The following is a 16103-nucleotide window of genomic DNA, read 5'->3' as shown; positions in this document are numbered from 1 at the left end:
TCCTTCCAGTGCACCTTCCTCCATCCAGGGAAGAAACTCATTATTGCACCTTAAGGGCGCTGTCCAAGCAGGCACAATCCTTTGAAGAAGGGGGAGGTGGCAGGTCCAGTGGGGGGGGGTTCTGAGGGCCAGGTAGTGAGATGTGGAGGACCACATTTGGCCACCCGGCCGAGGTGCAAAAGGCTGAGCCAATCGACCTAAGGGTGAAGGCGAGGCAAAGCCTCTCAGCCCGTTCACTTTGCACACACATGGCTATTCTTCCATACGAAATAAAAACAAGAATATAATGTACACGGCTCATGCTATGCTGCACTACATTTGCCCTACCTTGGCAGGGGCTCAACAAAAGGGTGGAGAAAGAATGTTATTTTGGCATGACGGCCTCCAGCCTAAGAAGCAGCCGTTTGGCAAAAAACAAGCCTGTGCAGGACTCTCTGTGTGCTACGATGATGCCCTTGACTCAAATGATGAACCTTCGTTCAATCCGGCACGCCCTAAACAGGAGACGGGAGAATGAATATTCTCTTAAGCACCATGCTCTTTCTCTGGTATTTAACTTTGCCTTTTTGGAACGTAGCTCTTTCCCGTACTGGCTCAGGTAGGATTTTACATTTTTTTCTTCTTCTGTGACTTGATCTTTTGATTCCGTACCAGAAATCTGGAATTCAGCTCTTGATGGATAAAGCTAAGATCTTTCACGTTACTTCTGTAGACACCTCCCCCCCCAAAAAACATCCATTATGTTTACATAGCAACCACTATAGAGGTTTAGACAAATATTTCAGTGATTGCTGTTGGCTTGCTTGTTTTTAAAGGTATTTAAAAACGTCTGGAAGCTGTTAACAGGAGATGAGTTAGCAGGTAGAATATGAAAGTTTCTATCCAGAGGTTAATGTGAAAAATAAGTTTATTTGCAAAACAGATTCTGTTCTTCCCATTAAGCTTTTTACAATGCTCCCAACTACAAACGTGGTTGGGATGAGGTCAGTTTTCAAAGTGTGTAAACCACCGCATTAGGCAAGGTGTGAGTACAGAAAGAGGATGGGTGCACTTAACAAAACAAGCCACCCTGGGCTCCTACTGGGAGGAAGGGCAGGATATAAATCTAATAAGTAAATAATAAATAAACTATAGCCTGCCTATGAATCTCTTCTACTCATTGACCAAGCTGCTGGGACATCACGGAATGTGTGCAAACATTCTAGCTGCTCTGGGTAATGGTGTAAGTCAGAGATTCCTGACAAATGGGGTATCGTCTGTGAAGGAGAGGGAACGCTTTTTTTTTTCTGGGGCTGAAACTTCACATGGGAAAGGCGAGATCAGGAATGGGAAGTTGGGAAAGGGAGGAGGAGTGTTGGAGTTTGATGTATATGTCAGCAGCGTGCAAAAATAAGTCAGGTAAGAGTGCTGATTGAAAGAATAAAGAAACATGGTTTATTACTACTGGGAAATAAAGTCATTCTGGCTACAGACACGTATGTGGCCATTGTAGAGCCATGAGGTTCGCACGCAGGGACACTTATCTGTAAAAGGAAGGAACCAAAGCCTGAGCAAAAATGAACAAGTAGATACTAAAGAGCGAATCAGCGAGGGAAGAATAGAATACTCCTGACTAGGAGGAGGTGGGGAAAGATGGGATCCAAAGGTGTTGTGTTTGAGGATAGTGGGGCAGAGTAAGTAATGCTTTGAGCAGCAAGCAAAGGTTAACTGGGGCGCAGGGGCCTAGAGCAAAGGTGAGGTGCCTCAGGCCACACAACCCCAGGCCATAACCCTCACTAGCCTTGCTTCACTCCCTCCTAGAATGCTTTCGCCTGGCTGGAATGGTGTCCTTTAAATCCAACAATGCCTCTTGCATGCCGGGATAGAAGATAACAGAGGGGCATGTGTGAGTAGCACGTAGAAAGTGGCATAAAAGTTAAAATTTACATTCACTGCTCCACCCACTTTGGCCTCATCCACCGCTGGCATATGGCCCCCAGAAGGTTGCCCAGGAGGGAATGCGGCCCTTAAGGCTGCAAAAGGTTCTCTGTGTTGCAGAGTATCTTTCCACGAGGAAGACAGGCAACGGGCTATGTTCAAGGTGTTGGTGTTGGTGTATAAAGCCCTACAAACTTGGGATCAGGACCCCTAAAAGGTGGTCTTGCCTCTCTTATATACCCAGTCCATCACTGCGCACATCAAAAGGTCCACTCCGCACAGCATAGGAAGTGGACCTTTAGAATATAAACTGTAAACCGCCCAGAGAGCGGTATATAAATACATTAAATCAATCAATAAATGGTGGCTCCGACCCTTTGGAATCCCATCCCCTTAAATATTAGACAGGCGCAGTCTCTGTTATCTTTTTGGCGCCTACTGAAGACCTTCCTCTTTCAACAAGCCTTTTAAGTAGAGGCCTTATCCCAGTCTGCGTCTGTGTTGGAATTGTTTTTTTAAGATGTTTTAAAAGCCTTTTTTAAAAGGTTTTTGATTTTGTTTTAGAGATGTTTTGTTTTTAAGAAGTTTTATTATAGATGTTTTTAGCATTCTGTCATTTGTCTGGACTCCTTCTGGATGATAGGGTGGGATATAAATAAATTATAGGTTTAAAGAGGACCTTTACTTGGAATCATTAGCCGTTACTGGTCACAGCAGGAGGAAAGAGAAACTAAACTCACAACTCAGGAAGGCCGCTTAACTTCTTGAGCCTATGTATGTTAACCCAGAAGGAGCCCAGGGCGACAAACAAGTGGTAAAACTGGGCTCCTGCTGGAAGAAAGGGCAGGATATAAATCAAATAATAAATAAATAAAAAAACACTAAAAACATCTTAAAAACAAAACATCTTTAATAATATCTTAAAAACTGTTCTAACACTGATAGAGACTGGGAATTAAAGGTCTCTACTTAAAAGGCTTGTTGAAAAACTGCCTTAAATCGGCTGGCTAAATCTCAGCCTGCGGGTTGCTCCGTCCCAATAAACGCTTGCTCGCTCTACCTCTCCTTTTAAGCAAGGGAGGCAGAGCATCGGCGGGCCTTCGTAAAGTACCACGAGACACTTTCTTACGACCGAGGAGCTTTGGAGAAGATGTGTCGAGAGGCAAAGGAGAAGGGGGACAGAAGACTAATCCTGCTCGAGTTCAAAGCGTATTGGAGGTATGAAGACACCATCCGTTCGATAGCCTGCCTTTTGCATGGGCAGGAGGAGGGGCTGGCTGAGGGTGAAGCCTTCACTGGCACAGGGACACCACTCAGGGTAGGCAATATTTAACCAGATGGGCCAATGGCCTAACTCAGTATAAGGCACCGTCCTGTTTTTGTTTCAACCAGCCTTTTATTCACAACCATGCGGACTGGAGTCTTGCTTTATTTTTAAGGTAAGGACCACACCTCGGTGGCTGATCACTTGCCTTACATCCACAAGGTCCTAGGTTCAATCCTCGGCATCTCTAGGTAGGAATAGAACCCTATTTGAAATCCTAGAGAGCTGCTGCCAGTCAGTGCAGACAATACTGAGCTAAGCCAATGCTCTTGACTCAGTATAAGGTGGCTTCCAATGTTTGTATTGGAGAAAGCCATTTCTTGCTCTTTGCCCCACTCCATCTAGTATTCAGAGGTACACTGCGTTCGCAGATGGAGGATTTATTTATTTAGCTTGCATGGCTGATAACCATTGATAGAGGCCTATCCACTATATGCAATTTCTCTAATCCTTTAAAAGAAAAGTAAAAGCCGTCCATCCCGGTTGGTCCACATCACATCTTGTAGCTAGGGGTGGAGGAGAAATTTTATTTAATTCACGTTTAAAGCCGAACCTATCAAACTGGCACTTTCCGAAATAATATGAGGACCGAAAGCAGCCACCCTTTGAAATTCACCCTTATCTAAATTTTGCAGTGCAGTTTGCCAGCCAACCATTGTGTACAAAAATAAATATATTAGGGGAAAGTGTGAATAAACATGAATATATTAGTGACAATAACATATCCATAAAATGCATGATATTGGGAGAAATTGCTTACAAAAATGTATACATTTCTCAAAAAGGCATACAAAAATGTATTAGGAGAAATTCACACTAAAATGATGCTGAATTTCTATGAGCATTAAAATAACCCTTCAGCTTGCTGTAGAAATGAGAAACTGACAAACCCGAAATTGACATACGCTTCCATCTCCTTGTAAGAGCTAAACGCATGTCAAAACTGTGTTGCAGGGTGTTCAGGATGAGACTGAGCCGAGACAGGAGTGTTTTTGCGAGAGGCTTTGAGATCACAAGGAGAAAGGGCGACTCAGAGCCTGTGGATGTCTCTTTCATTTACTCTGGTGACCTGCAAGGTAAAAAAAAACATAGATAAAATAGGTCTTGAAAAGATGTCAGCTTCTGAAGAAGAAGAAGAAAAGAGGATATCACCCCAATAAATTCAACCTTTTGTTCTCCCCCTATCCTCTGTTTTTCTCCTATTCTCTGTGCCATGATGGTATATTTTATTGGGTGCAGACTTTTGCAAACTCAGCTTTCCTTTAAAACAGGAAAATATAAGCTTCTAGTCCTTAAGGCAGTGCAAGCATGCTTGAAAGTGTGTGGTTAGCGGCCAGTGAAATCTCAGAGGGCATGGTGCACACAGCACTTTGCCCTCCTTCTACAAATAACAGAAGCAGAAAAAATTATGCAAAATTATATGCAGATTTACATAGCTTGCCCTACTGCAGGACATGGGAGACTGTAGCCCTCCTAGCCTGATCTTGCTCGACTGCAGCTCCCATCGTACCCGAGTATTACCCATTCTGGCAGTGGCTGATGAGAGTCAGGAGTCCAGCAACATTGGACAACAGCCAATTGCCTATCTCTGCCCCCCGGGATCAGCTGTTTGCAGTGTTTAGCTCCCTTCATCACGTAATTTTGATGGATTGATTTTTAGCCCAGATTGTCCTAACGGCACTGCTGGTGCGGCCTTTAAACAGGAGAGCCAGGTTCATTGTGCCATGGGTCCATCATCAACGGCCTTTTCGAGGGGTTTATCCGGACATGGAACGGCACCTATTACATTGAATCGGCTGGGGAACCACTGGCCAACCAGACCTCTCCGGGCCATTCGCTCATCCACCACGAGAGGGACTTAGGTGAGTTCGCTCCAACCTCCCTTGCCAAGCTAATGCATCCAGTCATCACAAATAAAGGTTGCCCATCTCTGATTTACGGAGTTAGGCTGGTGCGAGAGCCTATCCCGTTTTTTTAAAAACCAACAGCCCCTCGAAGCTTTGCTCCGTTTACTGATTTCCTTATTTTGCCAACTTGATGCTGCAGTTGCACTGTGACAGCCTTCTCTTTCCCACTGTTAAGACTATCCACTTTGGGGAGACGCTGAATCCGTGTCTTTGGCTCGGAGAATGCACCAGCGCCTGCAAGATTCCCAGCGGGAGCTGACAGCAAAGGTGAGGAATAAAATTTGTGACGCTCTTTTTTCCTCTCATTTCTTCACGGTCCAACCTGGCCTACAGCTGATGTCATACAGCCTTATGTTGTCAATAAGGAAGTGGTGCCTCCAAGTTCAGAAGCAGTCTACCTTGGAAGAGAGGAAACATAGAGGAAGGGGTATCGCCTTTATGCCTTGCTTTGTGGGCTTCCCAGAGGCATCCGGGCGGCTGCTGTCAGAGACAGGATACTGGGCTAGGTCGATCTTAGCCTTGGTCTGCCTGGGGCCTTGCTCTGTTTTTTAGCTCTGCAGATGAGCATTCCTCTTCCCTGCCGTGCTTACTCCCTGTCTCCGCAACAGGCTCCCCAGCACTCGCTGCGGCAGAAGAGGAGCCTGGATTACTCTAAGACCTCTTGCCTGCTGCACGTTCAGGCTGATCACCTTTTCTACCGAAGGTTTGGCTCCATCGAAGCCGTGGTCGCCCAGGTGAGAGAATCTGCGCAGGTCATCTTGTTGACAGAGCAATAGCAACTAGTGCAGGCCATTCTGCCCTTCTCAGCTGAAAATGCAGGGGAGAAGGATCACATTTCGTAATGGTCTCCTGGATTTTTTGCTTCTTCAATTCCCTGAGCAGGTCACAAAGAGGACTTGCCGGGTATCTCCTTACCTGACATGCTTGCTTTCCAGCTGCAGGGATTTATTTGTCTTGTTTTCTTTTACACCAGGGGTGAGAGAACCCTTTTTTTCAGCCCAAGGGTAGCATCCCCTTGTGGGCACCCTTCCAGGAACCGGAGCGTGCGGTGCTTGGCTAGGGAACCTCAGGCCCAAGAGCCCAACGTGGCCCTGTAGGCTTTTCTATTTGGCCTTTAGGTCTCTTCACCAGGCCAATCCCCCTCTCCAGTCTTGCTTTGCAACTTCCTTTGAATCAGATGATGTTGTCTGTTGTTAGTGAGCTGCCAAAGCTTCCTGTGGCTACAAGGGGGTGGTGTTGTGTTGGCGATGCCTTACGCTTTTGTTTTTATATTGTTGCAAGTCGCTTGGAGACCTTCGGGCATCTAGCAAATAATAAATCTAATTTATTAATTAATTTATTATTTTGCTTGGCTGGGATTAAATTTTGATAACGCGTCTTGCTCGCCATTCGTTTCTCCGCCTACTTTTGCCTCTGGCTCCGCCCACCCCAGCAGGAGGCCCTAACAAACACATGGCAGCGCTCTGTTAACTGAAGCGCTGAAGACCCAGTGGTACAGTCTGGTAGATTTCAGGGGGTCTTTCCCAGCTGTTCCCGGGGATGCCATCTCTCTCTCTCTCTCTCCCCCTAGATTGCCAGCTATGTAAAAGCTGTGAATGCCATCTACGAAGGGGCAGAATTTGACGGAATCCAGAACATTGACTTCAAAGTTAAGGCCATCAACGTAAGCCGAATTACCTTATTCGTTGTCTTGTTGCTGTTATGTGCCTTCAAGTCGATTTTGATTTATGGCGACCCTGTGAATCAGCGACCTCCAATAGCATCTGTCTTTAGTCTTTAGTGTCAATCCCTTTCCTAATGCTTTCCCAGCATCAAGTTTGGCTCTAGCCCAGTGGCTGCGCATTGCGTCAGCTAGCAGTCAAGCGTCTTGTGCAGGGATGTTGAGATCTCTGACCCATAGGACAGATGCAGCCTTCGGAGGCTTCCAGTCTGGTCTGCAGGGCAGTGCCTTGACTTCCGTGCTGACTGGGGAGGAGGATATGGGACACACTTCTTCTTTTACTCTGTTTCAGTGGAGACTAGGGGCTCTGATGTCAGTGGAGTAGTGAATCTGCTCTGGCCTTTAGCCTGAACTTTCTAGGAGCTGTCTAAGGTGCTGAAGCCCTTGGACAGCTTGAAAGGCCAGGTTTTGGCACCATGGGACAGCTCCTTGAAAGTTCGGGTTAAAACCTGGAGCGGATTCACTGCCCCGCTGGTATTGGAGCCACCAGGCTCCACTTTTCTGTTTTCTCCAGACACATTACTGTGCAGTTAACTGGCCATCTTGGGATTTCCCTCTTTTGCAGATTATTGAAGAGGGCGACCGTTCGGAGTCACCTTTCATCAGCCCAGAGATGCTCCTTATGCTTCACTCCAAAGCCAACTGGAACAGTTACTGCTTAGCCTTTCTGCTGACTGACAGGGATTACAGTGGCGTTCTGGGCATTGCTTTTAATGGACAACCTGGTGAGGGGATTTTTTAGAGTCGTGGGGAGTGGCCTTATATTTTTTTTTATTTAACAACATTTATATACCGCTTGACTGTGGAAAAACCTCTAAGCGGTTTACAATTTCCCCCCTAAATTATCAGTAAAATAGTTAAAAACATTTTTTAAGACGATTAAAACAGGGACAGACTAAAAATATAATAGAACACATCAAAATCTACATGGTGTCTGGTCAGGCTTGCCTAAACAAAATCGTTTTAAGCAGTCGCCAAAAGAAACACAGCGAAGGTGCTGGCCTGATGTCAATAGGCAGAGAGTTCCAAAGAGTAGAATGATCTCCTGCAAGCGCAGAGCGAGCATTATGCAGCACCTGCAACAGGGCCAGTTCCACAGATTGAAGCGCTCCAGTGGGCACATATGGGGTAAGGGGGTCCCCTGAGCAAACTGGTCCCAAGCTGATAAAGAGCTTTATATGCTAGTAGCAACACCTTGAACTTGGCCCAGTAACAAATTGGCAACCAGTGCAGATCCCAGAGCGGAGGTGTTATATGCTGACAGGGCCTCATTCTAATTGCATAAGGCTACTTTCTCTGGGGGACGTTCCATAGTTCAGTGGCAGACCCTCCACTTTGCATGCCAAAGGTCCCAGATTCAATCCCCAATGGCATCTCCAGGACGCTGGGAGAGACTTCTGCATGAAACCCTGGAGAACCGCTGCCAGTCAGTGTAGTCAATACTGAGCCAAATGGACCAATGGCTTGGAATAAGGCATTGAGCAGGGGGTTGGACTTGATGACCTTACAGGCCCCTTCCAACTCGACTGTTCTATGATTCTATGAACGTCTCAATTTTTTTTTTAATTTAACCTTTTGCCTCCAAGGTGATTCTGGAGGGATTTGCTCTAAGCAGCGGTATTTCCAGGACAAGGAGGTATCCCTGAACACAGGGCTGATCACACTGCAGAAATACGGACAGCTTCTTGCTCCCCGGATGATCCACATCACGCTTGCACATGAGCTTGGCCACAGCCTGGGAGCCTATGTGAGTGTGTCACTCTTCCAGTGTAAAAAAACAAGCACCCCAGCTCCTTTTGTTTGTTACTGCGCAGTTGTTTGATGTGGTATAACAAGTATTTCATTTAATCCTGAGTCATTTGAAAGGGAGTAGTCAGTTGGGCCTTTCGCTGCCGATTCAGGCTCTGGACAGTTGTTGGTCATCCAACTGTTTAGGACTGGGGAGGGCAGCTATGAGAGAACTAGAAAAGGTCCTCAAATGCAAAGATGTATCACTGAACACCAAAGTCAGGATCATTCAGACCATGGTATTCCCGATCTCTATGTATGGATGTGAAAGTTGGACAGTGAAAAAGGCAGATAAGAGAAAAATCAACTCTTTGAAATGTGGTGTTGGAGGACAGCTTTGTGCATACCATGGACAGCGAAAAAGACAAATAATTGGGTGTTAGAACAAATCAAACCAGAACTATCACTAGAAGCTAAAATGATGAAACTGAGGTTATCATACTTTGGACACATAATGAGAAGACATGACTCACTAGAAAAGACAATAATGCTGGGAAAAACAGAAGGGAATAGAAAAAGAGGACGACCAAACAAGAAATGGATTGACTCCATCAAGGAAGCCACAGACCTGAACTTACAAGATCTGAACAGGGTGGTTCACAACGTATGCTCTTGGAGGTCACTGATTCATGGGGTCGCCATGAGTCGTAATCAACTTGAAGGCACATAACAACAACAACATACACACATACACCCTGGCTGCACTCTTAACATAAGAGCTCTGCTGGATGAGGCCGAAGTGGGCCCATCTAGTCCATCATCCTGTTCTCACAGTGGCCAACCAGATGCCTCTTCTGGGAAGCCCACAAGCAGGACCTGAGCACAAGAGCAACTCTCCCCTCCTGCGGAACCACGCCTACCTCTGACTGTGCAGGGAGAGCATAGCCATCAGGGCTAGTAGCCATTCATAGCCTTCACTTCCTCCATGAAGTTGTCTAATCCTCTTTTTAAAGCCACCCAAGTTGGCGGCTGTTGCTGCCTCTTGGGAGAGTAGAGGAAGGAGGGGATCTGGAGGCTATACTTAAAGGTCTAGCGCACCATTACTTCACTGCGATCCCTACTTTTGTTCATTATAAGTAAGAAAGGGGAGGGAGAAATTTGATTCAATTCACATTTCAAGCCAAATCTACTAAATTCGCACTTTCTGAAACGGTATGAGGAGTGAAACACAGCCATCCTTGGAAATTCACACTTTCCCAAATTAGGCCTTGCAGATCGCCATCCAAACCCCGTTTCTCCAAATCTGTGCGTTTTTGTAAAGTGCACATAAAAGCGAGCGCCCTAGTGAACATTACAAAAATGTGTTATATTAGGAGAAATTGCTTGCAAAGACGCGTACCTTGGTCCAAACTGCATACAAACGTGTTTACATAGAGAGAAATTCACACTAAAATCCACTCCCAATTCCCCTCCCAGAGCAACTATTCCCAGAATGGTTTAACAATCAATCCCTCTTCCCAAGGAACTCTGGGCATTGCAGCCCTGTGAGGGTAATAGGGATGTCTCCTAACAACTCTCAGCACCCTTCACAGACTACACTTCCCAAGATTCTTTGCAGGAAGCCATGACTGTTCAAATATGACTTTAAATGCATAGTGCAGATGGGACCCACGTCTCTTAGTACTCTTAGAGCGCTCTTTTGTAGTTTCCACCCTGCAGGAATACAATTTAAAGAGATCTATTTTTCAGCACGACGAGAGCAAAGAGTGTTCCCGTTTTGACATCGACACCACCCGTGGGAAGTACCTGATGTTCAGCTTCGCCACAGATGGGGGAGAATTCAACAATGACAAATTCTCCCCGTGTAGCATTGCCTACATTGCAAACATCCTCAGGGTGAAGAAGGACGTCTGCTTTGCAGGTGAGGGGGCGGGGCTCGCTGCCCTTCTCGTTTTAGGCAACCATCTTTGCACCCACTAAATCAGCAGAGCAACAAACTCTTTGGGAGTGCAAAACGTTGGGATCCAGCTGGTGTAAAATGCTGCAGCTAGACTGTTGATGGAGTCAGACTACCGTCAGATCACAACTCAGGGGTGTAAAAGCTTGCACTGGCTGCCCACACGCTACCAGGCCAGGTTCAAGGTTCTTGTATTCATTCACAAGGCCCTTAACAACTTGAGTCCAGGATACCTTAAGGGCCGCCTGATCCCTCCACTGCATACCTGCGCCATTTCCCTGCAAGCTCGTTGTCGGTCCTTTCTTCCAGAAACGGACCGTCCCATCTGTGGGAACCGGATTGTGGATCCAGGAGAGGAGTGCGACGTTGGCAATGAGGACGCAGATGCCTGCTGCTACGGCCCTGCAGAGCCAAGCGGGATCCGGTGTCGGCTGAAACCGGGAGCTCTGTGCAGGTAACTATGGCACACCTGCCCTACTTTATTTATTTATTTATTGTATTTAGATACCGCTCCACAGCCGAAGCTCTCTGGGCGGTTTACAGTACCTAAAAACATTAAAAACAAATATACAAATTTAAAACACATCTTTTAAAAACAATTTAAAACACAATTTAAACATTTAAAACAATTTAAAAACACATGCTAAAATGCCTGGGAGAAGAGGAAAGTCTTGACCTGGTGCCGAAAAGATAACAGTGATGGCGCCACGCACACCTCGTCAAAAACATCATTCCATAATTTGGGGGCCACCACTGAAAAGGCCCTCTCCCTACTTTGCCCTCTGGTGAACGCCACCTTAAGGACGGTAACGGGCATTGCACCAGATTCGCATTCAAGTCTTGGAACTCGGTTGAAGATTTTTCAGGGTATGTTTGAGGGCGCTGTATTTCACGCAGAGTTCTTGTGGTTGGTTGGTTTTCTCAGTCCTAGTCAGGGACTCTGCTGCAGCCACGAGTGCGTTCCTAAACCTCGAGGGGAACGATGCCAGGCGGAGACCGACTGCGCTTCAGAAAGCGTCTGCTCCGGGGAGGAAGCGAAATGCCCGGCGGCCCTTCCGAAAGCCAACTTCATTCTCTGTGCCATGCAGTCCCGGGTCTGCCTGAACGGGGTAAGTTCCACAGAGTTGGAGCCAATTGGCCATTGAGGGTGATGGCTGGATGGAGCCTCCAAGTTCAGGGGCAGTCTACCTCTGAACACCAGGTACCAAGGGCAAAACAATAAGGCAGAAGAGAGCTGGAATCATCCCTTCCTCTTCCCGCCAGCTTAGTAGAAGTCAGTTTATTATTTTAACTAGCCTAAGAGGCTAGTAGCCTGTGTTTCAGGGTTGACCATAGAGAAGGGGGCTTCCCTCCTCCACAGCCAGCATGGAAATGTTGCCTACTAGCCACTTAGCAGGCTAGTATTTTTTTTTTTTTTTAGGCTAGTCGCTTCTGTGGGCTTATTCACAAGGCCTGTGGTTGTGGAAGAGCATCTTTCTTGAATGCAGAAGATGGCAGATGCAATCCCTGATGGCACCTCCAGGCAGGGCTGGGAGAGACTCTGGGTTGAAATCCTGGAGAACTTGTGCCAGTCAATATGGACAAAACTGATCAAGGGTCTGACTCAGTCTAAGGCAGCTTTCTATTTAAACCAATCTTTTCGTTTAGATCAATGAGTCCTAGAATCTTACTTGACCCTAGTAAGAAAGCAAAGAGGGAGAGGTAAGGAAAAAGGGGTGGCCACCCACTTTTGCTTCTGGCCCCCACCAACCACTGGCTCCAGCTGCCCCCCCCACCAGCACATGGCCCCCAACAGATCATCCCTCAGGAAATATGGCCCCTGACATATTCCCAACCCTACCTGGAGGTGCCATTGGGGATTGAACCTGGGGTCTTCTGCGTCCAAAGCAGCAGCTCTAGTTTGCATCACATTGCGTTGTAGCTGCGTCCGTTCCGAACTCCAACATGTAAAGAACAGCGCACTCCCTTCCCTGTTTTCAAGACCTTTCCTCCTTGCATTCACTCCTCTCTCCAACTCTCACCCTTTCAAGCTCTGCATGGGTTCCCTCTGCATCCAGCACGGATTGGAACAGTGTGACTGCGTCTCCGTTTCCCTGAGAGAGAGATGCCAGCTCTGTTGCCAGCTGCCAGGTTTTGATTTATTTATTTTTTAGAAAATGTCTAATCCGCCCTTATATCCCACGTGGGGCTAAAGTGGTCTCTGTGAACCAGAGTGGGGCCAGAACATGCACCCACTGGCTTAATTTCACACAGGGGTCAGGGATGGAGAAAACTGGGGGAAAGGGGGTGTTGGGGAGAAAGAAAGAGAAGAGGGTGTCAGAGAGAGGACGTGAGAGAGAAGAGGGTGTCAGAGAGAGTGTGAGAGGTGTCAGAGAGAGGAGGGTGTCAGAGAGTGAGAAGGGGTGTCAGAGAGAGTGTGAGAGGTGTCAGAGAGAGGAGGGTGTCAGAGAGTGAGAAGGGGTGTCAGAGAGAGTGAGTGAGAGAGAAGGGTGTCAGAGAGTGAGAGAGAAGGGTGTCAGAGAGTGAGAGAGAAGGGGTGTCAGAGAGCGTGAGAGAGAAGAGGGTGTCAGAGAGAGAGAGTAAGAGAGAAGGGGGTATCAGAGAGAAGGTGGCAGAAAGAGAGAGGGAAAAGGGGGTGCCATGCCCACTTTTATGGCTAGCCCCTTCTGGTCACCAGCTCTGGCCTGGCCAACAACTAGCATATGGCCCTCAACATATTACCCCCAAGGGAATATGGCCCTCAGCAGAAAATAAGGTTCCCCATCCCTGATGTAGCAGGTAAATTTATATGAAGGACAAAACTCCGGGGTTTTCCCTCCTGATCCAGAATATTTTCAATGTGGCTTTTGATTCTATTCAGCTCTACACATATTTCTGCAACGTCTTCCAAGCTGCTGAACGTAATGCAAATAAAACTAAAACAGGCCCGTCCCTGAGCCTTGTCACCTTGGCTTCAGGCCTTGGCTAAATTTCCCTCTTACGGCTTCTCCAGAGCAGGCCGGCACTTGCGCCAGCACCACCTCCCCCACCTGGGGCCGTTTCTTCAATGGCTCAGAGGTCCCGCTGATTCCGGGTTCGCCGTGCGGAGAGAAGACTGGCTACTGCGACAGGTTCCACGTCTGCCGGTTCGTCGACGAGGATGGGCCTGTTGCCCGGGTGAAAAACTTCATCCTGGACTTCATTGAGATGGAAGATGTAGCCACATGGATGAAGGTAAGGCCTTTGCATCCCAAAGGTAAAACACTCAGAAGGCTGGGGTTCTGCCTCGGGGGGTGAGGGACTCTTGTTTGGTGGGAAGGCACGTGGTGAAGCATACAGGAAGATCCTGGGTTCAAAGTTCTGGTTTTGGTGCATAAAGTCTTCCACAGCTTGGGACCAGGACCCCCGAACCATTGTCTCGCCCCTTATAGTTCCAGCATTGCAGACAGGGCGGGGAGATGCATGGGCCCACCTTTATGCTGACAGAGCAAGGATTTGAACGCAGGCAGAGCAGATCCTCCGTGTTTGGGAGCAATCTACCTCGAAGTACCATGTGCTGGGTGGCGGAGAAGGGGTGGAGTCAGTAAAGCCTTGCCTCTTCCAGTCACCTGTTTCCAGTTGTGGATAGCTTGATGCGTCTGGGGGGAAAGGGCCACAAACATGTTCTCCCTCCTCTGTCGGAAGCAGTATGCTGGGGATCACAAGCAGTGACAGTTGCTGTTGCGCTCGGGTCATGCTTACGGGCTTCTTCCCTTTGCGGGCATCTGGTCAGCCACTGCAAGAACAGAATGCTGGACTAGATGGCCTCCCTTTCAGCCTCATCCCACAGAAGTCTTCCAATTGCTTCCTGTCTGGCTCTCTTTCTGTGGTTGCCCTGCAACTCATATCCCCAGGCACATTGCCTCCAATCCCGGTCATAGAGCACCTAGCCGTCGTGGCTAGTAGCCACCGATAGCCTTACCCTCCTCCATGAACTTGTCTGATCCCATTTTTAAAAGCTATCCGAGTTGGTGGCCTTGTGGTTGCGAATTCTGGACTTTTAACTGCGCGCCGTCTCTCTTTCCGCAGACACATTGGTGGGCCGTCCTTCTCGTCATTCTGACTTTGGCAGCTATGATGGCTGCCACTGTCTTCCTCTTTGGAAGGACAGTTGACACCGAAACAGGTACTTTAGGGGAAGGGCCTGTCTACTTCTGCTGTGTACAAACCAGTTTCAAACCTCTGTGTACTGTTTTGGCACCCACAAACTTTAAATATAGACAATACCAAGCGTTTGGAGATTTTATAGTTCTCAAAGGGGAGGTAGAGAAGTGTAGGGTCAACTGCATTGCAACATTAGAGACGTGCAAATTTCAAACAATAGCTGCGTTTTGGTTTCCTTTTTTGGGGGGGGAGATGTGTGAACGAAAACCAAATTCCTCCCAAGGCTGAAAGGCTAAGCATAAGATAGATCTGTAATGGTGAAGGCTGTACATTTTGACTGATGAGAAATTTGTAAAAGGAAAATGCCATCCTGCCCAACAGATTTAGAATATTAAGCCTGCCCGTGCTTATATGTTTTACATCATATTGAGGTTTGTGTGAATGGTACTTATTTGAACATCTGTTAACATAAGACCCAAAGTTGCATGGAGTTTTATTTGGACCCGTGTCCATTTTTATTGATGTTAACTTTATACAGATACGTAGCTCCCGTGTTAAAGTCTTGCTTCCTGATGGCCAGATATCTGGATACAAACAAATCTCAATGTGGAGGGCTAGAAATTTTGCAATGTCCACAAAGAGGAAGGGGTGAACAAATAACCTAAAGTCTCAAGTGACCAATTACTTTGATACAGTTGCTTTCGTTTTATGGAGATGCATTGGCTTAGTTTATGGAAAGCGAGCCACTCTGAAGCCCTGTTTGGAATCAAGTCAGTTGCAACCATCAATTTCATCAAGACATAAACACGACTTAGTGCTGTGTCCAGTGTTAGCCTTCCTCAGCATGGACACACTGAAATTAATTGGGATGACTTAGACCCATTAGTTTTGATGGGCCTACTCTGAGTAGAACCTAGATGCATGCAACCCTAACTTCCTTTGGAGCAGGACCGCTGCTTTCTAAAAGATCTAGGCAGGGTATACCTACGTATACTTACTTGAGAGAGGACAGATCCACCCCAACGCACATCTGAATCACACAACTTCTCTCAAAGAATCCTAGGAAATGGTTTTCCCCTCACTTTCCAGCTCTCTTAACAAACTACAGTTCCCATGATTCTTGGGGGGGGGGAGTCACGTGCTTTAAATGTGAGTCAGATGTGCTTTAAAGATATGAAGCTGACTGATGTTGTTTTTTTCATTTCCTGCAGATGAGAAAGCAAGGGTTAACAAGAAAAAGAACAGTCCCATTGAGCAGCGGCCAGAGAATCGACATTCGTTCTTCTACTGGGAGCACCAGGAAATATTCATCGAAGCCATCCGCCAGGAGTACGAGACCATTATCTAGACTAGAGCCCTGTTCCTCCGATAGGAGGGCAGTAGACTCAGGTTCAAATCTTCCAGGCTTGAGGTTCCTCCTTCCTCGTT

At 47.1% G+C, this 16103-nt stretch overlaps 1 protein-coding gene across 1 annotated transcript; it reads left to right on the top strand.

The window, feature by feature from the left end:
* Positions 1-499: 499 nt before the first annotated feature.
* LOC133372763 (disintegrin and metalloproteinase domain-containing protein 10-like) lies at positions 500-16023 on the top strand. The gene is made up of 16 exons (XM_061601827.1): positions 500-598; positions 2991-3135; positions 4196-4317; positions 4945-5103; positions 5324-5415; positions 5757-5882; positions 6719-6811; positions 7434-7593; positions 8455-8615; positions 10346-10517; positions 10863-11007; positions 11479-11662; positions 12584-12683; positions 13546-13766; positions 14601-14697; positions 15887-16023. Exons 1-16 carry the CDS (start codon positions 514-516, stop codon positions 16021-16023), a joined length of 2199 nt encoding a protein of 732 aa, XP_061457811.1. The 5' UTR covers positions 500-513.
* Positions 16024-16103: the final 80 nt, after the last annotated feature.

Source organism: Rhineura floridana, chromosome 18, assembly GCF_030035675.1.
Source record: "Rhineura floridana isolate rRhiFlo1 chromosome 18, rRhiFlo1.hap2, whole genome shotgun sequence".
NCBI lineage: Eukaryota > Metazoa > Chordata > Lepidosauria > Squamata > Rhineuridae > Rhineura > Rhineura floridana.
The sequence above is the reverse complement of the archived record's forward strand: the minus strand, read 5'-3'. Positions and strand labels throughout refer to the sequence as shown.